General features: G+C 38.6%; 1 protein-coding gene across 2 annotated transcripts in view; it reads right to left on the bottom strand.

Annotated features, from left to right (window-relative positions):
• LOC135415670 (low-density lipoprotein receptor-related protein 5) overlaps positions 1 to 24839 on the bottom strand; it is a 134180-nt gene that overhangs the window by 70697 nt on the left and 38644 nt on the right. For both annotated transcript variants that reach the window (XM_064657707.1, XM_064657708.1), the window contains exons 3-5: positions 20033 to 20230; positions 16387 to 16583; positions 14464 to 14595 (exon numbers count right to left, since the gene is read on the bottom strand). In XM_064657707.1, coding sequence (XP_064513777.1) covers positions 14464 to 14595; positions 16387 to 16583; positions 20033 to 20230 — 527 coding nt within the window. The remainder of the gene's footprint in view (positions 1 to 14463; positions 14596 to 16386; positions 16584 to 20032; positions 20231 to 24839) is intronic.

Genomic DNA, 24839 nt, shown 5'->3' with positions numbered 1-24839 from the left:
GCTGCTTGTTCTCACTCCTCTATCTCCCCCTCTCACATGCAAGCACAGCATGGGTGTGTGTTGCAAACCACAGTAAAGAGCTGATCCAAACAAAAACTAACTAAACAGAAATAAATCCATCAGCCCAAGTTAACAACCAGACCAGCAGAGCTCCACAAACACTTGTGCTGGCACGGGGAGGGACTCCAGCAAGAATGATTCTTCCAATCAGTGTCAGTTGACAAGGTTTGATAACTACAACATCATTTGCACCAACAAACTTTGAGGGAATGCTTGAAGGAGAAAAACAACAACTCAAGGCTCACAAACCCCATGGAGAAAAGGGAGGAGCTGAAGCCCATACATTCGTGACAGCAAAGTAAGAGAGACATCTACCACCTGTCCACAAAACACATTTTCTAACTTCAAAGGTTGCAAAATAAAAACAGGTTTTCAGGAAGAGTGTTTCTTATGCTTGAAAATTCTGCTCTCTTCTGGACATAGCAAAACTAGTAACCTTTCTATTGAGGGAACAACATGCCTCAGCAATCCATAGAAGGCATTACTAGCAAAAATATTCGTTTTCAAAAGCTTTATGAATGTCCTGGATTTTAGAACCTTTACTGAATAAAAACAATGGGATATCTAAACCACTTTTTGATATTTAAAATGATATTTTAAAATGTTGGTTTAATTCCTGAACAGTGAAAAATCAATTAATCATTTTCTTAAACACCATGCTGGACACAAATCCAATATAAAGCTCCTCCTCTTCTACCATGCTTCTTTGATAGATGCAGATTTCAACAAATCATCTTTGAAAAATTAACTATCTATAATGGCAAACAGCACGAAAAAAAAGGTGACACTGTTAACTACTTCATGGTAACTATTTTAGAGTACATCAAATGTGAGACAGTTCCCCCACAGCTATTTTAAAAAGCCATTTGGAAACAAAAGCAGTCCATACTCTGTGATACTGTTCTCACTCTCTCCATCAAGGATTACCCCAGGAACAGTAGTCTCGGGCCTAGTCTCTAATCTCTGGATTAGAAAACAGGTTAAAACCTAGATAATATGGAGAGAATCAACTCTATGCAGAAAGGGAGGATCTTCAAAATCAGTTGTAGTCAAAACTGCTCTCTGCAGTGTTAAAACCAGTGTTTTTATGGAGACTGTGCAACTAGAAAGGGGTTTAGATCTCTTCTGTTTCATTAACATGTTTGTGTTGACATTTTCTTACAAGTTCCTAACTGGTATCGATTTCCATGGTGCTAAGTATTGCATGTGCTTGTTTTATTCCAACATTACTATTTTTGAAGAACTTATAGTGTCACCAGACACTGGTTTATCCAGAGTGTTAGCTTCACAATGGCAGAAATGAAAAGCAATTCATGGCATATCTTAATTACTATTACCTCCATATTACCTCCAACAGTATTATTATCCACCACCAGATAGTCTATTTACAGGAAAAATTTTCCAAAAGTGCTACCCATTTACTTAGACACACAGAAAACATTTGATTTTCTAATGCAAATTAGAATTACACCCTAACAGTCAAAGGGGGGGGGGAAAATCACTGTTAAGAGAGAGCACCTATAAACCAGGACACGGACCTGCAACTGCAGAGGTCAGAGAGGAAGCTACAGCAGCACAGCAACTACAGCAGAACCAAATACCTCATGTAATGAGGTTTTATATCTAGCTTCTACGTTTCTGAAATATTTCAATTGTGGGAGTCAAAATAAAAACTCCTGTTTAGTCCAAGTTAAGTAAAAATTCAGGCCTCAAAACTCAACATGGAAAGGGGGATGTGTCTGGTCATCTAAGCGCTCTACAAACACAGAAGAGTTTTGAATTATATATTTAAAAAGACAGGCCAGGAAGGTGAGGTGGTAGAGTTGCCCTTTATGTAAGAGAACACCTGGAATGCACAGAGTTCTGTCTCAGGAGAATGATGAGCGAGTTGAGACTTTATGGGTTAGGATTAAAGGGCAGACTAGGCAAGGGTGACATTGTTGTGGGTGTTTGTTCCAGAACACCTGATCAGGAGGAGGAGGTGGATGAAGTCTTTTACAGACAGTTGAAAGGAGCCTCAAGAGTCGCAAGTTCTGGTTCTCATGGGGGACTTCAGGCACCCTGATCTCTGCTGGAGGAACAACACACCCAGGCACACACAGTCCAGGAGGTTCCTGCAGAGATTTAATGACAACTTTTTGATACAGGTGGTGGAGAGACCACTGAGTAGAGGTGGGCTGCTGGATCTTGTACTAATAAGGAAGGACTGCCTGGGGATGTGAATGCTGGGGGCAGCCTTGGCTGCAGTGACAAGATGGTGCAGTACAGGATCTTGCAATGAAGAAGCAAGGCCATGAATAAGGTCCTGATGAAAGCTAACTTTGGCCTCTTTGGGGATCTTCTTGGAAGAATCCCATGGGAACATGTTCTAGAGAAAAGAGGGGTCCAACAGAGCTGGTTAATAGTCAAGAAACAGCACGGCAGCTGTTCAGACACCCACAGCACTCAGGTTCATATCCATCTTAACTTCTGAATTTCTACTATATTTATGTGTCTGCAATCAATCTTAATATTGAAGTATAAGTAGTTTGAAGCAAAGGGCCATCAAATACATGCCTAGCAACTGACTACACAGCAACTACCAATATTACATGTATTTCTAGGACTATCAACATTACAAACCTCATTGCATGGGAACAAACAGATAAGAATCAACTGCATATGTTTTGTCTCTTCACACAAGGGATTGCAGCTTCACCTTGGTTCACTGTGAACAAGGTCAGAGACAGAGGATGGAACTGGCAGTCTAAGGCCCAGAGTCTAGAGATGCTGACGAGACAATGGTTTGAAAGACACTCTTAACACCCCCTAAAATTCATAATTAATAACAAAACAGTCTACACTTCCTCACAGCAGCAATAATTAGACTCAGCTTTATCTCAGCTCTGTCATATGTTCACCTGTGCATAAGACCACACATTTATTTGCATACCAAGCAGTATTTTGACCAGGAACAGGACAGTTCAAACACCATGAATCAACTACATCATGACTACAACCTTCCTGAAAACAGAAGAAAACAACCTGTTTCTGACACGTTCAGCTGCTCTGACTTCTTCTGCAGGCAGACACTATTGTAGAAATATTCCCAACCTCAACTCTGTCCCATGGACATAGATGGCTAAAAATGAACAGAGAGAAGAAAACTTCTCTCTGCTGACCAACCAACCAACAAAACCACCACTAACAATAAAATCTTCACTTCACTTGACAACTGGGACGTTTTATTGGTGGTTGAACTGGATGCCTCTTGGTAATTTCTAACATACCTCTAACTGAGACTTAAGGGAAAAAGAAATAATAAGGGAAATGAGCTACCATTTAAAGTTCTGGCTTCTTGGCAACTTCCACTGTAGAGATGTTTAACATTAAGTCAAATATTACACAACAAGACCCTTGACAGACATGCATCCTTGAATGTTAAAAAACACGTGAACAGGGAAAATGTTACCGCAGTGTACATCACTACGTTACATGACCTGCTTGAAAGTTGGTAAAAGATCCTTATAGTGGGTAATTTGATAGGTGCAAAATCCCCCATCTTTTATTACAATGTAGTTTAAAATTACAGTGTTAGTTATAACTATATCTGACTCCATCAACAAATTTCTGCTAGAGAAAAAGAGTTGGCAGCAGGCTCTGAGCACATCACAAAGGGATGAGAACTTTACACTGGTTCTGTTTAAAAACCTGGACAAACACGCTTGTCTGGCTCATTAGTTTTATCTGTATCATGGAGGTATTTTGATTATTAATGTTGGTAGGAATGTTTTCAAGGCTACAGAAGTGTTATGCTGTGACTTGCCTAATGTTATCCTAGATATCCTAGAACCTGCCTACTACATTACAGCTAGTGCTAAAGTGCTATGGCATATATTTAATTAACATCATCTTCAAAATCCTCTCTCACTGCAGTCACTTTTCTAACCACATGATTAAGAGATTCCCAGCAAAATTGCTAACTGTTACAACATGGCCATATATAACACCACACAATGAACAAAAGCCTTTTTGGGGGGGAGCGGGGAATGCAAGCTATTCCAACATCACAATTGCAGCAACCAAACACTTCAGCAAAAAGCTTATGCAAAGTTTGCTATGCAAATCATAGACCAGAAAACCAGAAGGAACTAAGTCCCTCTAAAGTTTCAATTCAGAAAGCATTTTAAAATACACAAATTAAAATGGTTTTATTTTTTTCAATTGGTTTAAACCTTGAACTATTTATTTTCTCTACTCTTTTTAATTCAGCACAAGGTTTCTGCAGATCTTCAAAAGAAATTTTCAGCACATCTAATATCCATAAAAGCTGATGAACTGTTCCGGTTAAGACAGAATCATAGAATGGTTTGTGTTGGAAGGGACCTTAAAGATCATCTACTTCCAACCCCCCTGCCATAGGCAGGAATGCCACCCAGTAGATCAGTTTGCTCAGGGTCTCATCCAACCTGGCCTTGAACACTTCCAGGGATGGGGCATCAGAGCAATATCTGAATTTCAAAAAAGAAACAAACTAAAAGAAAAAAACCCAAACAAATAGAACAGAAAACAAAATAATACTGCTCAGGGCACTTATTCTCAATCCCTGAAGACTATATGTTCTATGTGCCACCAATAAATCCTATAGAAACAGGTTAAGAGCCTTTTTTTTCACTTACACATGATGCTTTCCTCCCATACCCAGTAATCAGTATTTTTAATATCTACGCTAGGATATTGTCTTTGCTTTGCTTTGGTTGGTTTGTGCTCTTGTTATTAAAAATTCATGCTTCAGTGCTGGAAATGGTGACTATATTCTATTTGCAAAATTAACTCCAATCAGAGCTGACAGAAGCAAAACAGGCCATCTCACCGCCTTGACAAGGGCTTTTTTTATTCTTCCATTAGTCCCCTTCACATTTGAAAAGTAACAAGACATCTATAATACAGTAACAAATGTTCCAATTTATTCACCCAACCTAAACACGTAGACTTCAGTGGCTGCCTCTGCTAATCTTTGTCAGAAAATGCCATGCTATTCCTTTCCCATTTGTCTGTCTGCTAATTAGGCTAGAACAACAATCTACTGTGGGACTCATCGCCCAGCTTTATGTACGTGCATGTGCATGTATCTGCACGTATAGACTCAGTCTCATCATTATATATAGTATAATCTCTATATTTGTGGGGAGAAAATCAGATAAACTGTAAAAATGGGAAAGCTTTTAGCTCTTCTCCAAAGAACAAAATGGTAGACACTTTTTTTTAAAGAGTGTGTTAAAAGCACTTCGACTGCTTTAAAGGCAACTCCTTTACAAGCTATTTGAGTACAGCAGTATTTCAGCAGTCCTGATAAACCAAAAAGATTTTCAGAAAAGCATGGGATTTTTTTGGTTGTTGTAATACAGTGAATTACCTGGCAAAGTTTCAGTGTAAGGCAAAAGGGGAAAGAGGGGACCAGAGTATGGGGCTGAGAGAAAACTTCATTATTCTATATGGAGCCTATGAAAATTGGTACCACCGCCATGCTTTTTAATAAGCTTTCCACAACTATGACATCTTGCTCAAGGGTTCAGTATTAGCCACTCTTCACACCACAAGAAAAATGATGTAATGAAACCAACTGTGAGAGGTTTAAACCAACAACACTGTGTGAAATCCCATTCCTGCTCTTCAACTTTCTCAGAAAGCAGTAATATTTAAGGAGTTAAACAAACTTTGGCAATACCTAGAAATAAATTGAAATTCTTTTTCTGTATTCTCCTTGGACACCCTAACAAAGCCAGTTGCAACACGAACAGCACTATGCATCCCAGTTAGGCCTTCATTTATCTTTCAGTCTGAGAGGAAGACAGCAGTGCTTCTCACTGTGTGATAGTGGTGGGCTGCAAAAGGCTGGTGATGTACTCTCTAACTCGACACTGCACATGCAGTGCACATCAGGGTTACCAATTTAAACCAAGGACTGTGTGCAGTGGGAGTATGCAACCAACAAAATAGAAACAGGAAAGGTTTCTTTGAAAGAATGTTTTGAGTGGCCACATTCAGACAGGACTTGATTTAATTGAAAGGTAAGTAGGCATAAGGAAAACTAACACTTGTGACAAAGAAAGGAAATACCAGAGCACTTACGTAACTCATAAATTACATCATATCTGTCTGCATGTTACAGTGAAAAGGCTATTGTCTACTGTTTCTTCCATTATCTGAGTAGCAGACTTCTAACAGTTACTTTGCCTGAACCAGGAAAAACACCTACAAATCAGAGTTTTGACACATTCATACAGCCACCAAAATGAGATCCCACAAACGGAATATTAGTTAAACTGCACAGCTGATAAGATCATTAGCAGCTGACTAAGACAAAAAGTAATGTTTCTTCCAGAAAAAGCTGTTGCAACACAGAAATCATAGTTACCCTATTCTAGTTTAGAATGGAGCTTCTGTGAGTTTGTACACGCCCGGTACTATACTTGAGAGCACAAAGCTTTGTAAAGTTACTACTGTCAGAGGATCAGATAGCTAGCTCTTAGGAAGACTTACTCAAAAAAGCATTAGTATAACTGCACTGGTAATAACCAGAATCAAAGATCAGCACAATCATCTGGCTATCACTGTACCAAGCAGAGAATCTGCCCTTATACACAGGTTTCATCCAAAGGCCTCAAAGCACTTGAACAACTAAGTCTTATCCTGCACCGCCACCCAGCCTGAGGTCTGTGTATATATATATATATATATATATATATATATACATATGTATGTATATGTAGAAAGATTTGAAGAAAGAGAAGAGAAAGTTGGAAATGTTAAGTGCTAAATCTGAATATTAGCTTATGGATATCATAGTCTCAGCTTCTACTCTTTATTAACCAAAAAAAAAAAAGAACATTCCTTTGCACAGAATTCTTAATAACATTGCAAGCCATAGGAAAAAGGACAGGCCAAGAAAAAGTCTGTCAGAAATCCCTACCACCAAAAAAGGGTAGGCTTTGGATTGTGGTTTTTCCTCACAAAGCATGGTTTTTAAGTTTACATGCACCTATTCTCTACTGGAGATATCCAACTCCACTGGCTCAGAGTAAGGAATCACTGACTTTAGAAGTGACATCCATTTCACCACCTACTTTCTCTTAAGCAGAGTTTTGGCAGTAACACTTTCAAATACATACAGACACTGATCAAAAATTCATTACAACTGAACAAGATACATAACATTTAAAAAAAAAACCAAAACAACTGAAGAGAAATGCAGCAGTTTTTCTACAATCCCTACAAAAGAAGTCAACTTCTGTTGACTTCTAACTACAGACATTTCCCACTCACTGAGACCTTGAACATATTAAATTTCTCTGCACTGCTGTCTTCCTTTACACAAAGAGAAATAAATACTTTACACCCCACGAGCCCTCTCTGAGGCTGGTAACTGTAAAATGCTTTGAAATTTAAGCATTATTTATTATGTTCCAAGTATGATGGAGCCACAGAAAATTCAATTCTGAGCTGACACAATCAAGAAAAAAACAAAACACCAAAACAAAACAAACAAATACAAACATTTGCAAATTAGGGTTTGCAAATCTAGGGAGCGCTGCAATTTCACTGTTGCTACATTGATGCAGTAAAATAGAGCTTGACCACCCAACGTTTAAAGAGGCAGTCGAGCTACAGCAGCTTAACAAGTTATCACTGGGTCTTGGTAACTTTATCTATGTATGTAGCTAGCACATACTGAATGCAAGATAACAAAGTTTACACATAAGCCTTTTCAGTGCAGACCCAGGGTGTGGTTCTTTTGCAGCATAAAACCAGCTTCAATGCAGAGACTCAACAGAGTTGAAATGGGAGTGTGTCCCTTTTTCCTTTATACACACACACACACAAAACTCCCCAAACCCTAACCACAAACAAAATAAACTCTAACTAGACAGTGTTTCAGAGTCCTGGAAAGGAGTCATCAATTTGAAACACGCACCAACAAAGCTTGAAAAGAAAGTTTCATTCACTAAGCCCTGAAAAACCACTGACAACAGAACTAGAAGATGATATGGCAGACCTTCAAGAATGCTCTTCACGCCCTCCAGGTTTCTTCCTTACAGTATGTTTCTAATGGCTTTTATCCAATGGAATTAGAAATAAGGCCATTTCCATATGAGGCAATTTCATTTGCTCACTACACAACATACTCCCCATTTAGAAGGGTAAAAGTTGCTATGAATAGAAAGTAATGCAATCTTTTGATATAAATCAAATAAAATCAACATAATACATTAAAAAAGGCAAGGGGGAAACAGACTCAAAACAAACAACATCTACACATGAATGAAAGGGGAAAAAACCACTCATGAAATTTTTATGAAATGGAGTAGAAACAGAAGAGGTAGCCTCTAGATTTCCTGGACTCTTCAGGTACCCATTGCTGGACAGTTTTTACTTACGAACTTACAATTTCAACAATTCAACATAAGCAAAAGAACACCTTTGGGAGTGCAATAGGGAGAGAGGGAGTGAAGAAAGAGTCCTCCACCTTCTAGTAACATCTCCCTATGGTAGTCAGACACCAGGTACAGGATAGAAGACATCTAAGAAGTATCTTGCAATTGAAAGACCATGGTTTTCCACAGCTGCATTTCAATCACAGAGCTAGCAAGGGGGAGAGACAGGTATCCAGTCAGCTGTCAAGCTTCTAGTAAATAAGGTAAAATACAGTTTTCTTTTTGTTTATTTATCTTGTGACAAACAGATTAGGACATAAGTGCTGCTTCCCAATACAGCCGCAAATCAATGCCAGAATATAATCAGAGTTTATTTACTGATATGGAAGTTTTCTCTTCCAGCACCCCCCAAGTGCTAGAAGACTCCAGATAGTTATTTTAGATTATTCACACAAGACCAGCAGAAGCTTTCTCAGGTACTTGAAAGAGCTGATTCTACAGCAATTATCCTTGATAACAAATGTCCCCCTGACCCTTCTCTTTTGCAAAGAGGCTGTTCATCTCCAATTAGCAGCTGATCTACTTAATCAGAAGGTCTGTATTAGTCCATACTGTTCCTCTTTATAAATCAGGAAAACATGTTTAGCAAAGAGACCTTCTCCAGTGGTTAGTTCGCATGAGATAAATACTTCACAATGAAAATATTTGTCTGCCTGCTTGTCTTGCTTGGAGGCTTAGTTGCTGTAATAAGGTAATGATTGCTCAGCCAAGGAACCTCAGACAAAACTTTTAAAATGTATAATGTGCACCAAGAAACACACAGGAGATGTGAAGTGTCTTAACATTTCTTCCTCCAATACTCTTCTATCCCCTGCATAAAAAACCCCAGTATAATTCCTGCAGTATTTGCCAGAGGTTCCAAAACCATTGTTTTCTATTTTGCAATGTGCAGAATGCAAAGGAGAAATAAGACACTGGGAATATTAGCCAGCTCTGATCAACTGCCTCAACAACAGGATCAAGGATAGATAGAAGTTAACTCTTCAAACACTGAGGCTAGCACATTTTTCTCCAATTATGAAATTGTATGTGGGTTTTCTGTTTTTCATTTGGGAAAACAGAATTTCTCCGTTTATTTCGAGAAACTACAGCTGTCACACCTTCCTGGCAGAAACCCTTCAGCTTCTATCACCACATGATATTGACTCAACAGCCAAAGCTCTCCCATTTTCAGGCAAATAACTGTTGCCTTCAACTGCAGAAATGCACCTCTGGTGTTCAGTTGTTTGGGTTTTTTTTTAAAATGTTATGTATCTTGAGGTCAATGTGTCATGTCTCAAATGACCACTTACATTCTGACATACCAGGGACAAGACTACTGCAAAAAGCAGCTGGCTAATTAAACATCTGGACAGAGAGATCTGAAAGGAATTAGATTTTTAGAAAGTACCTATCACTGGGAGGAGGGGGAGCAGAAAAGGGAAGAAATTCTCCTTGTTACTCCTTTAAAACAACCTCCTAGCACTGATTAATTAAAATAAGGTTCTAAAAATGAGTAACTTTTTTAGTTTGACTCACACTATGCTTAAAGCTAAATATACGGCAACAGCTCTTATGCTGGCTTAAAGGACTGCTCACACTGATGTACAGTATGAGTTTAATTTCCATATCTCATGCAGTGTAAACCCTCTTTTCTGTAAGGGTAGATTTGCAGGTGTAAAGAAGCCACCAAGTTAATTGAGAATTCAGGTACCTGTTTCAATGTCAAACTTGCCAGCTACATCAGCAGGCCATTCACAGGTATCATGGGACACACAAACACTAACAGTTCCTGCCCTTAAGCATTTATGGCATACACTAAGTGATATATATATATATAAACATTTTTTTAAAACACTCATACCCTAAGTCAATTTAATCCAAGACACTAAAGCTGATCCTCTTTCATTCACGATAATGTAAGAAATTTAAAATATAAAATAACAACTACAAACACTTTAGGGTTACTAAAGGGCTTCAAAAAATATCCAGATAGGATCTTGAATGCATTTCCTGGTCCCAGAGAAACTTACAGGAGCTTTCCTGTGATCTCAGTAGGGTCAAGTTTCCACTGCCATCATGAAACAGCCAACTCACGTATCTGTGCATTTTACACAACTTATCAAATCATCTGGAGATTATCTCTAGCTTAAGAATAAGAAATTTAAACTTTAAAAGGTCTTTAAAAAATATTATACACGTTTATGTATAAAATATATATAAAACATCTGACAAAAAATAAAAGTGAAAGAAGCAAAAGCCACAGAAGAAAAGAGATGTGTTAACAACCAAAACAGTATCATTTAGTCATGTAGGGGACCAATGACACTTGTCACTGTACCAAAGAATTTTCTATAGCTGTATTCAGCTGCAGTATCTAATACCCCCTGCTTTTCAGAGGGATGCAAATATATCCAAATTTCCTTTATTTCTGCTCTATACTTTCCTCTCTGTCAAATCTTAAAGCAAGTCATTAGCAAGAGTCAGTGTAATCTTGGATATTTACCCTTAATATATTAACCAGCTGAATTTTTTTGCACAGCCTTTAGGAAGCAGCCCTGACAGATGCAATCCATTACTGTGCATTGCAAGTACAGCATCAGCTCACAAATCTGTCCCCAGCACACAGGCATTTACTTTTTCTGAGTTCAGTAATAATATCATTGTAAGCAGAAGCTAAGGTACCATTACTATATTGTTGTTTTTGCAGCCAAATTATTTGTCTTCAGCTATTGCAGAAGATCATTTACATTTTTATTGCCCTTCCTGGAGATGGTTTTGCTCAGTCTACTTACAATCATAGAATATCTTGAGTTGGAAGGGACCAATAGGGATTATTGAGTCCAACTCCCCGTTCTTTGCAGAACCACCTAAAACTAAACTACACGACCAAGAACATTGTCCAGATACCCCCCAACTTAGATCTACACTGAGCAATGCACAGCATATTAAAAGAACATACCTCAGTTGGCACTGCCCTTACTTCCTGGCATCACTCTTTTCTGCAAGCTTCAAAATACCAAAAGCATTTCTCTGAAACTGGTAAACTCGGAGGCCATGGACAGAGAAGGGCTATCTCATATAGATGGACATCAGGCTCTTACTGGTGGTAAAGATCAGAGCCTGGATTTAGCACTAGAAGATAGGAGCAGTCTAGCTATAATGGAAGACTGCTGATGCAGTTTACCACTAAATGCTTCCCCCCTGCCAAACACTTATTAAAATTGCACTTGATGTCACATTTGTCACCTATTGCTTGCATGGCATGCAAATACACCTATACCTCAACCACCCATATGCCTTCTTACCAAAAGGTGTCTCATATTGCTTTCAACTACAAGAAAGGGAATGGAATCATGACCTTTCTCAGCACAAAAATTGGAAAGACAATAAATCAGGGTAAAATTAAATCTCCAAGAGATTTCAGTGTCACAGAAAGGTCTGGGTTGTTTTGGTGTGGTCTGTTTTTTTTTTCTAGAAGCAAGTACAAAAAGATTCCTCTTAATAGAGACTTAAATTTGATTTGAGAGGAATTTAGATACAACAAATGTGTGTAACACTCAGGAATGTTTGATTTATGATAAGTACATCTGCCATATGTTGTATAGGAAACAGAGAAATCACCCAGCACAGAATGAGCAGTTAAAGTAACATCAGGCATTTTCCTTCATATTAGAGAGTAAAATACATCATGCAAAATTAAAAGGAAGACTTTACAGAAATTAATAGCTTCCCCTCTAAACTCCAGAGAAGACAAAGGAAACAGAGCTACTGTTTGCATGACTATTGTTGGTTAATCTAGTGGGCAGGAATACAAAACATCTACCTGCACAAAACAAGCACACATTTCCAAAGAAGAACATATACTTGATGCCAGTTGCAATCTATCTATCTATCTATATATATTTAATATATATCTACTGTAGAGCTAATTAGAACAGAGAGAACACAAGAATGAATCAACACCAAAAGCCAAAACTACAGAATAATGAACTAGTCTTTTAACACAGACCCAACAGTTACGGCTCCAGCGTATCAACAGTTATATGTTTAATAAAAATATAAAAATCCAAAGTTTCAGAGTTTCAATACATACAGATGTAACTCTCAGAAAGGCAAATACTGGCACAGCCTGTCCTCAAATTCATGGTTTTTGTTAATTACATAGGCCCTTTACCATTCAACATCCTTTGTAAAGAGCTACAGAGCTCTCTTGCCTGAACATTACCAACATATGTATTCTTCAGTATTTACGAGAGCTGAAATCGCCTAAGAGCCTCAGGGCTTTTCTGTACAAGAATTCTTTCAGACAGATATAAACAGTAACACTATATAGTTACATTTGCACCAGTAAACTCCCCATGTGGACAGAGACTTTGAGAACAGAATGCTTTTTCTTCCTGCAGACGAACCCTCAGTAGTATTTGTGTAATTCACATAAAAGCCTGAAGTCAAAGAAACTCAAGTGCCCAAGTGACTCTGTACTTTTGCACTTTTGCCCAAGCCAACAGGGAACAAAATGAAGAGGTAGTCAACATCCTTACATCCATAGCTCCTGCTACAACTTTACTACAAAAGGCTCCTGTGGAGAACAGAAAGTCAGTTCTTTGCAACCCAAGAGTTAATGAATAAGATGGGAAAGAGAAGCACATGGATGTTGGCATAAGGCAGACAGGACAACAAAACATGTGGAGCTTGGGAAAGAAACAACCCATAAAACTGAACCAAAAGGCCACATTCTTATGCAAAACCAGATTTCCTGTTCTCGTCCCACTTTTTTGCCCTCTTTGACAGAACACCCTTGGCAGACTGTCTCGCCTGACAATGGAAAGGTGAAAGCACAGTACAAGCAGTTGCTCCTGCTTGTGCAATCCAACAAAATGCCAAAAGCAGGGTGACCTTCACTCCCGCAGCCAGAAACACAAGGTCAATATGAACGTTTAAAAAGGTTGTCCTGAGCATTCAGAAAGGTTTTTATAAAAACTGTGAAAGGGAAACTTTCCAAAGCTGAAGGAGGAAAGAGAAAAGTCTTTCAGCAGCTGCAAGGACTACCTTATAAGCCTTTCAATTGCAGCAGGATGAGCTAATAAAGCTGGCCCTTAAACCCTGGAGGTTCAGTGTTTAAATTGTGATTCAAATTCACAAATGAAAGGCATCTATTTTATGCTTGCTCTAGTACACAGACAAATCAAGTAACATCAGAAAACTATTACAGTATTTGACTAAACTCAAAAATGCACTGGAGACAGGCAACAGACTAGGCAGAACATTCTCCAAAACCTTGCCTCCCACTGTCCTACCATCATATCACTGTTCATTGCCTGCTTTTGTAAGATGCACTTTTAAAAGAGGTTTCCTGATCAATGACAGAATCAAGCTTTCAAAGTACACCACTAGGCTCATTCAACCTGTGAATATGAAATATGCATCTAGTTTTACTTTCAATTAAAGCATATACTCTAGCTATTATTCTCTAAACAGCTTTCTACTGGTGATACACAAGCCTCTTCTGGGGAACATGGAACAGCCACCTAGAACATTATTTTCTCTAGCTCAGTTATCTCAACAACTCAGCCACCACTTCTGTATCATTGACCTCTACTGGACAATAAATGGGAGGGAGCAGAAGTTTGTCCACTGTCTGAATGGTAAGATGTCCTACACTAACTTACTTCTAATAAAATTCTTCAGCAATGGGTTCCACATACTACTTCATTCCTGTGGAGAACTGGCAACACTAAACACAGTCAAAAGTCTCTGATTTCTACAAGGGATTATTACTTCAGTTCATAAAAATCACCATTTTTGGTAGCTTGGTGAGAAGTTTGGATGCAAATGACATTTCAGTGTATCAGGCAGCTCCTCTCAGCTCATTTCTTCAAGGTTCAGCTTTGAAGCACTGAACCCAAAACAAGCCAACACTGTGACTGTAGAAAAGCCAAGCTCTTACCTGCTTTGCATGTTCTGCCATCGTTTTCTAGCTGCACACCAGTGGGACAGGCACAGCTGTAGAAGGGGTCTCTTGGAGACAGCAGGCACAGATGGGAGCAACCACCATTGTTTTCTTCGCATGGAGTGTGAACTTCAAGAAACCAAAAAGATTTATTTTCATTTTTCTGGAAGCCCTAAAGCCCTCTTTTCTTCATGAGGAAGAAATTATAGATACCAAATAACTGGCACAAGCTTTAGTGCTAAAACACAGAGGAATCACAACACAAACTGTCTGATTTCCCATACCATTCCCCACCTCCCCACCCCCAGCATCCTACTTCTAGGGGTACCTAAACTGAGATGTAAGCAGTTGGTGGGGTGATCAGTTCTATGAAAGAAAGGAAAACGTAATAATTTGTACAATTCCTACATTACAGTAGTGTTGCATTTTGGAAATATCTTTTTCTTTTGCAAAGCTTTTACAGCAAGACATATCCCTGAATCATCAGGAAATCCAGAGGAGCAACATAAAAGGAAAAAAAGTGGGGGAGGAGATGTGTACAGGAGAGGGATGGACATAACCAAATGTTCCTATCTCTTCAGATGGGGAAAAAATGGCAGCAAGACATGAAACTGTAATCATAAATAATTATGGATAATATTCCAACTTATTAAAAAAAATACTTGCAAGTTGTGCAAGATCTCTACAAAATTACAGTTTGAGTAATCATCTGGACTACTTTAATATAAAAGAACAAAATTTACAGCTCATTTGACTTTGGTTACTTCCACTGACAATCACAGAGGAAAAAAAGGGTGAGGAAGGAATCCAAGTCTGATCTTAATGAAGTCAATGGCATCTGAGCTATTTTCAGCATATGCTATTTCCCCATGCGCCATACTTTCTTTGTGACTGACTCAGAAATACTATGACCCAAGCCTGGGACATTCTTGAAGCTAAAAGCAATGACAAGAATTCAGCATAGACAAACTCTTATCTGGAGCTGTGAGATAAACCAGGGTGCTGTGCATACCCAGCAACCACAATGAAAACTTGCTTATGTTCCATCACCAAGATAATCTCCAAACTCCTCTTGCTTACTTTCAAGCCTGTTTCCTCACATCCTATAAACTTTATTGGAATAACAAATGTTATCTTTAAGGAAGCAGAATTTACAGTTGGTATAAATAAAGAAGCCAATACAAATGGCAAGAATGTCTTCCCTAGACAAGAGCTGATTCTTCCCAGAGCTACATCGGAGCTACATTTCTACACCATTGCTTTTAAATCCCATTCAAAAAAAAACCCTAGACCAACTGCCACATGGAATCACATGCACATACAAAACACATGCAGCCTTACTTGAATACTCTACATGTGAATTCCTCTGAAGTAGCATCATACAATATCAAGAAAAAACATACATGTTCATCTAAAAGCTCAAAACTAAATCCCTTCCATACTAAAACATTCACAACTATTTGCTACATATTGAAGATTAACACGATCAAGTCTGGACTGCAAAAAATGCACTTATAAGTACAATATGAACATGACATATTTTGTGGTAATTCTACTCATTAAAAAAAAAAAGTCATGGTAAGCACTTTTTTCAATTGTCTTTAAAATAATGACACTGAAAAGATGCCAGGTGAATCAGTATCATTCTCATTCAAATTTTCCAAACCAAGAGAAGCCACTGAAGTACTGCACTGGATTTTGGATTTTGTTAACAAATGGGATGGTGAGTGAGCTTATACCAATTCAGGTTGGAATTTTCAAAGAAAGGTACAGGATTCAAGCATTTACACCTTTAGCAACCAATCCCCTCACAAGTGTGCACAACCTTAAAACTTCACACTAACCACTTTTCTGATTAACATTTTTCCTGACAGGTAAGTAACAGTCATGCAAAAAGTTTCAGGGAAAAGGAAAACATACAGTATGGCTGCCGGTCTGGACTCAGGACCTGGATGTCCATGGGAGAATACAGGGCAGACAGTATTTCTCTTCTTTTCTCTCCCGTCCTTTTGTTACAGGCGTGAATGGAGCGCGTTTGCCAGTCCGTCCAATACAAAGTGTCCCCAGACAACGTCAGAGCAAAGGGATGAGTAAGACTACCTTCAACAACTTTTTGCCTATGTGAAAGAAAGAGCAAGGATTAAAAATGGATTGCTTCCACTTGTTACCCTGCAGAATGAAAACCTGGCTTTGTAAAACTCATATAGAAGCTGTCGTCTTTTAACAAATTCACTGGACCAAGAGATTCACTTGGCGATAAAAGTGACAACAAACTGAAAAATGTAAAATAAGGCTATATGCTTTCATAGCAATAAAGACACAAACATACTGGATTTCATAGCATCAAAGTATCTGATTCAGTTCTACACTGACAGTTGAAGATCCTTAACTTCAGGAGCTGTGCAAATACCCAAACACAACTGACTTTTCAATGAAACATAAGTCCGAATACTGCCCCTCCAATTAAAGCATTACAGGACAACTTTGTCCAGAACTTCAGTTGCACTGAGTCCTTTCTTGTAGCAGACAAAGGAAGAAATTACCTAAGAGTCTCATTAAATTACCCCTCTTTAACTTAGCAGCAGAAACAAATATTTTTCAGATTATTTTTCTAATGTAGAGCAAGGGTCACTTATATTTTTTCTAAGGCTAAATATTTATAATTAATACAAATCAGAAACATTTCAAGCTGTTTCTTCAATGACATCATTCAGCCACACTTCTGAGAATGTGTATATTTTCACATTGGTTATTAGCTGAACTGAGAGCCAAAAAACACATGATGTTTCTACCCTGTTTTCACAGGATCCCCAAGTTTATACCTATTGCAATAAATTCATATAATTTAGATCCAATAGTTTTGGAGACATTTATTAAGTCAGAGAAAAGATACTTGACAATTCCTTAGTCAAAACACTATGTAGTCAGTTTTCACAAAGATTATGCATTTTATGTATACAGAAAGGCATGCCCACACCTTTCAAACCAGTTGTGCTATGACACAACAAACCAGTAAGTTATTCACCATGCAATTTGAGAAAGCTGAAGTATCAGTGTCATCCTGAAGGAAAGTGACAAACTTATTTTTCTTATACCAATATTCAGATCTGCATTCATTTTTTTTCAGTTGAAGGGATTTTAGGAAAAACAAAAAACAGCTAACATTTGGCAGGGGAAGTATTCTGTTTTATTTTGAGCAGCATAGTTACTTATTTGCCTTTTCCAGGTTGGGGGGGAAATAAAAAAGTACCCCCAAAATTCTTGACATATATTCAGACACGGACAAGTGCAAAGTAGACTGACACATGCAAACAACTATTAGCATATACATGAACAACACAGATAATGTGGAAAAAAGAAAATGAAAATATTAATAATCTTCCTCTTCTAGAGATAAAACTGAAACTCTTCTAAAATTTCTCTTTCAAATTATCACCACTTCTTTCACCATAAAACACAATAGAATAAATATAAACACTAATTTCTCTTTCCACTCTCACCTTTGCTGTTTCTTTTTGACTAATAACAGCAGTGGCTGTATTCTAATATCATAACAGCTGTTTTCCACTATGTATTGCCCTATTTCCATCATTCTTAGATATCAAATCTCCCCTTCTCCTGTAATTACATCCCTTGAAATAGTTCCAGCCAATGTGCTTGCAAACTGAAGCTTGCTAAGATACAAGACACAGATTGCTCCAGTAAAATTAATCCACCACACAGAACAAAAATTTCCTTCTTATTTGAATTCTGAAGTAATTCTGAATTGATTCTGGGATGAGAAGAGTGGAAGCATTTGAAACGCTACAGATTTTTTTATTGACATGTATGAGTGAAACTTATTTTACTCCATGTTTAAGGAACAGAAGCAACTTCCAAAGTTATCATCTAGTCTGAACAATTACACAAGTTACTATATTCAAAAATGCCTAAAAGTTCACATGCAGTTAGACATAAGGAACTTTCAGAGTGCACCCTGTACAGGAATATCCTGACCTCAAGCATGCATTTACATACTTTAGCAGTTGAGTAAAATATGCAGGAGTGAGCCAATTTTTTTTAATGCAAAATATGTTATTTTTTCCTAAAATATGATCGGATTGATGGTTCAACAGAAATCTGCTTGAGAGGTGGTGCACATGCACTGACCTATCACAAAGTAATTTGGACAGACTGATGTAATTAGTGTATTCAAAGGCTTGCTCCCTTTTAGGGGGCCTTTCTCTACCTTAAAATGAGCAGAATAGATTTCACTTGCCAATTACAACTTTAGGGTTTACACATACATCTAAGTAAAGTTTACACAATTTGCATATATGTCTGATAACTGCAGAAGCAGCCTGGAAACCTTACACTCTGCCACTCACCCCCAGATAAGACAAACACATTCATGTTGTTAAATGAAAATCTTTCTTTTTGTCTACGAACCTGCAGCCAGCCTTTGAGTTACCACTGCCTTCCGTAAAGGCCTTTTCCCTTGCCTATACTTCTGACTGTCAGTCAGTACTTGTCACTTACAATGCCACCATTATCTAACTCTTACATACTGCTCTCAAAGGAACCTCAGTGTTTTATAAAGGACCTTTATAAAGGTCAATATTGCTATTCTTCTTTTATGACTGTGAAAATCAGGCACAGAACGTATCTCAGTAAAAACAAAAAAAAATTTGAAAAACACCATGCAAATGCAATGGTTTTTTGAGGGAGGCATATTATTTTATTATACAGACCTACATAAAATAAAACTCCTCCAACTTTTTACCAAGGCAAAATGATTTTATTAACACCAACATTTTAAATGTTACGAAATCACGAAAATGTCATTTAATACACTCTGAAGACCAAAACCAGACCATAATGCAGAGATTGCTTTGGCAGGACATTTATGGCATATTACACTCACCCTTCAGGACCAATACAACCTTCCCATTGAACACTGCACAGAATTGAAAACGCAGTCTCAAATGCATAAGTCTGTCCTGTCTGAAGTGTCACTTCTCTGTGCCTACAAAAGCCAAAACTCGAACAGCACACTTGGACAGGAGCCACCAAACAAAACTTCCACAGAGTGCTTTCCATCAATCTTTAGAAAAATCTGCTTCCTAATTGCTTGCTATCTGAAGCAACCTGAATTTGGTTAATTAATAGGCATGGCATAAAGGACATCTTTGGATGGGGCTAAGGACAAGTGTGTCTCAATGTGTATTTCCTGCTGGAAAAAAAGACATTAACAATACTGTAAAATCCCAGTTACTAGTTAAATGTTGTATTGCCTAGGATCAAGGATAAGCATCTCCAACTGTTTTCAAGACAAATAAAAAATCCTGCTGTACAAGAAGGCGATGAACAGTCTATAGGGAAATACTGATACAAACAGTCTTACTTTTATAACCAGTTTTATAGTATGTGAGGCTATTTTTTGCAAGGCTATTAAGAATTGCATTTAAACAGAACATTAAGGTATTGGCATTATTCCAGACTACTGAAAAAAAAAAAGTCTCAGTTCAAAATGAATGCATGAAATGAGAAATAACTTATACCATATTATTGATTAAAGGAAACTTACCTAAAGGAACCATCCAGATTTGCCCTATGAATGAAACTCAGTTTTGCATCAGCCCAGTAAAGTTTCTGTTCATCAAGATCTATCGTGAGTCCATTTGGCCAATAAATATCTGAATCAACAATTATTTTCCGCATGCTGCTGTCCATTCCTGCCCGTTCTATCCTGGGTGTTTCACCCCAGTCAGTCCAATACATGTATCTGAAAAAGACATACACGAATTAAGCCACAATACATGCTGGTTAGCTTCAGGAACAGAAGGGATAGCAACTCCTTGTAAAGCTTGTAAAGGTATATACATAGAGGGGCATACAGACACCAATGTTTGTCCCCAAAACTTTAACAAAATCCAGTTCCACAGGGCACAAAAGAAGTCCTTCACGAGATCATCTCTCACAAGCTTTGTCTCTATATTGTGTTACTGTTCTCTTAAATGTTTGGCAGTACTTGATTATCATAAGCATTTTTAAGTGAGTATCATCCTGGTGTGGCCAGTTATTACAAGTTAATATCCTAAATCCTAAATCTGAAGCAACTAATTACCCATCCAAGTAGGCAATAACCACAGCTTAACTTCCTTTTGCAAGTCTATAGAGAAAAAAGAATAAAATCAAGGGCCCTGAAATTTGTTTCTCCAATAAATAAAACAAGAATCCAGGCAGACTTGGAAAGACTGCACTAAATTTTTGAATGGTTTTTCCCCCTTCCATCCACGTCGCAGTTTCCCTGTCACTCCACCTATGAACAATTTAAGTAGCCTGAATAGACATTAACAGAAAGGACCAGATAAAGGTGTGGCAAATCACACAATATCTGCATGAAAAGCTGAGAGTGTGCAGTTAGGAGAGAAATTGTCTGGTCAGAAGAGGACAGTCAGTTCACAGCTGGTAAACATTACCCAGCATCATAAATCCAGCTTGCAAATTCAACATGTCAGTGGTGCAAACACAACACAGCCAACTCCTAGCACAGCCACCTCAGGCCAGTCAGAGAAACATATTGCTTTCCCAATGCCAATACAGCTATTTGGGGCATGGGTCTGTGTCAGGGAGTGTTTGACCTGACTGAGCCCTCAAACAAAATTAGGTGTCTGTGCACTGGACCGACCACTCCCCAGGCTCCCTGTGCTGTATTAGATCAACAGGACTGCCAGATGGGCACCACCTGGGTAAGTGCACTAAGCCAAGTCCTCCTGGCACTGGAGCTCCAGGAAAACATGGTACAGAGGCATTTATCTATTCAGCCTTGCAAAACCTATGCTTAGCCAGATTTTTCACAACCTGGATTATCCCAGACCCTCAGATCCCTGAAGACAGCACTGGCTATGCAACCACACTAGGAACCAAAAAGGAAGTAAATGAATGTGCATTGTGAAAACAGACATCCACACAAAAAGCTTCATGGTTGTTTTTTTAATGAAAGAGAATGCTGCCCACTTTGGAGATGAAATGAGGACTACATCTGTAATTGCTGTCATGTTCCTCAGCAGGATGGTCTTCCCTTCACTACAAAAGATCCCCCTGTAAACTACAGTAGCTCTGTAGCTGCTTTACATGCAGATGGGGCCATCAGTTCAGGCAAGGAGGAACAGGCAGCTGTACAGTTATTCCTAGGACATGTCCCTCACAACTCAACTAAAATGTTCTGATCTCCGTGTACATAGTACACACTGATTCAGGTGTACCTCCAGTTCCACGGCAGTCACAGCACCTACTTAGACCATTCCAACAATACAGACAGACAGACATAGAAATTGCTCACTTGGATCACAGCACACACATCTGAGCATGCAAGGGTAAACCAAGAAGTTTTCTAGCTGAAATAGTAAAGCTCCCATGCAGATGAGTCCTCCGGTTTCTGAGCTCACTTTAGCCTGGCTGAGGCAGAATCGTGTCCCCAGGTAACTTCCCAAAATTTCTCAGCTCCAGCAGTCAGGACAGACTGACTGCTCCTGAAGAAGCAGCAGCAGTAGCTGAGCTGTCCCACTTCACAGGACAACCTATGAATGTAAATTGCCACTCATTTTGGTTTTCCTTACCAAGTCAGGCTGTAATTTGTGGCAACTCAAACTGTGTGGGGAAGCAGCTATTGACAAACAACGGAAGACAGAGAAAAGCAGACATAAAAAAACCTGTCTACGCAACCAACTGGTGAATCAGACTGTGAAACTGATGTGGCCAAATACTCATTTTTGATCAGGTCAAATCAGTCCTCTGATCCAGCTCATCTGCACTAGCTTGCACCATTTGCATTCAACTCTATGGGAATAAAGACAGACAAAAGATGGACTGTTAAATTAAGAAAAACCTGGCTATTAAAGGTGGCTTTGTGCCATATCATACGGCTATGACAATCTCACACTTACTCATACATACTTATTGAAATGTATAAATGCAGACTAAAAACGAGCTTAGAAAAAAATAAAAAAATCTCATGAATGTTATTTAAAAGTAAAAACAAAGGAGACAAAACTAGCTAAGGCCTATTAAACCTTTAAAGCAGTTGAAATAAAAAGGATGAAAAAACATCCCCAAAACTATCATTGAGCAAAATTCTTCTCCTCAAGCCTTCCATTAAAATTGCAGCCTGTCCTGAAGCTCAGTGCGTTCAGATGAAGAAAAGGAAAAAAAAAAAAAAGTCTGTAAGCCAAAGGGTCCTCATGGCTTTTCTATGATACTAAGGGAGCTCCAGCTCAAGAACCTCCTCCTAAAAAATATTCTGTTGCATAACTTCATAGGTGATGTGTATTTACCTGTGGCCACACAGAGACTGCTGTACAAAAGTAGTACTTTCAAATCCACACACAAATTTGTCACAGGAAAATTACGTCTCTACATTTCAGCTCATTAAAGAGATACAAAGCTCAATGCCTGTGTCATTCAGAGGTTTAAAACTACACAGTATTAGCAAAGTTACTGCACCACAAAGGAAGGTTAGCAGGATCAATATGCATTTAGATGACATGCAGAACAACCTGAATGCAGGCAGCCTTCTTTCAAAGCACTTTTCTCTCAAGTTGGACATTTTTAGAGCAACATACCCTATCATCACCTTGCCCGATTGCAGGGTGTCCCTGAAGTAGTGTAAAGCTGATCTTCCTGATGAACTTTTCAGAGTATATTGAGTCTCTGAAGTAATCAAGAACCTAAAGAGGTAACAGCTTCCCTCCCTCCGTGTGCTACACAGAATCTCCATGGTCCATCACAGGAAAGCAAGCCAAGCCATGGAATGGCAAATACAATTTTTGTCTCCATTTAACCTCCTCCCCTTTTCAAAGAGGCTTCTGTCCTTTCATCAGGCAGCAGGTGCTGAATTGCCATGAATTATAGGAAATTGGCTCAGTTTTGGGGATCTCTTAACAGATCAAGATCCTGAACTGGGAGTTTGGGTATCACTGTAAGAAGAGATCAGCTGATCATCTGTTCCGGCAGCAGGAGTGGGCGTCTCTGGTCTACCTAAGCCTATTTAAAACCATGCCACTGCCAAATGGAACAGTTCCTTCCATGGTTCCTACCCCTGGTGCTGACATTAGCATCCTACAAGGAAACAAAAAGAAAAAACCCCAAACATTTCAGCTTAGAAAACGATCAGTCTGACCAGTGGTCTCCCAGCAGCGGTGCTAAAACAGAAGGAGCAAATCAAGGCAGCAACCACCCAGCTGAAACCATCTAGGAAACTTTCTTGGAGAAAGAGGCAATTTTCATCTAGTTCCCCTAGATAAGTCACTCACCTTGGACTCTACAATTACCTAGGGCAGTTCCCTTCATCCTTCTTCTCCCACTGTAACATCTAGGCTGTTTTGACATTTTTTGGTCAATATAAGGTGCAACACAACACTGGACATCAGACCTCAACAGGCCATAAAATATCATGTTTTAACTGCACGCTTGTGAGGGATTTCCAAGACTGCACAAAGTGTCAAGCTTCCCTTTTTTTGGCCCTCCTCTATTTTGAGTGATCAACCTAGTTCCAAACAAATTAAGAACAGTGTCCCAGCCGAGACACCATACACCGAGAGTCAGCTGAAGACAGAAATTTTTTGCAAAAGTTACAAATCCTAGCGAAAAAAAAATTCATGGTTATTACAGAAAGAATGACACGAGCTTAGCTAAAGCAGCACTGCAAACTTAACTGGAACAGTAACAAGAGAAAATTTTGGGGGTGAGGCGGAGCTTTCTTGATGTGATTAGTTACCAAGAGAAAGAGAAAGGCTACCTATCATTGAAACAACCCACGGATCTGATTAAGAAAATTAGTCTTCTGTCAAAACTACTGAAATCTTCTTGCACTATCTGGGTTCATCACAGAAAGAGCCATACAGGAAAAACAGTGGAGAAACTAAGGATTTTAGTAATGTCCAGTGGTAACCATTATGTCTTGCATTTTCCAAATGTCCTGTCCCCAGTACACAGGATCAATTCTTACACAAAGAGCAGATAATTTTGATAGGAGCTTTATGGACAGGGGAGAACATGACAAAAAGCTCCAAGTGGCTTCTCAGAGAAAGCAATCAGTCTGCATGCCAGAACAGTTTATATGTGAGGAACTGATTTAATTCAAGCAGATTTAAATTAACCTTAATTCAGGAGCCTGGAGTGGTAACTGGTATATTATTTCTTTAGAGGGGAAAAAAAAGAAAGCTTTTTAAAATTTATTTTTTTAAAGAACACTTGGGAGTCCACATCTCTTATTCACTTCAACAAGAAACAAGCACTTTCAAACAGTCTAGACATCATCAATGTTTCTGGGAGAGATGATGGGGTTTTGGTTTTTCAAATATAACCTATTTTGCTGGTGTCCAGTACATTAC

This window comes from Pseudopipra pipra, chromosome 6, assembly GCF_036250125.1.
Source record: "Pseudopipra pipra isolate bDixPip1 chromosome 6, bDixPip1.hap1, whole genome shotgun sequence".
Classification (NCBI taxonomy): domain Eukaryota; kingdom Metazoa; phylum Chordata; class Aves; order Passeriformes; family Pipridae; genus Pseudopipra; species Pseudopipra pipra.
The sequence above is the reverse complement of the archived record's forward strand: the minus strand, read 5'-3'. Positions and strand labels throughout refer to the sequence as shown.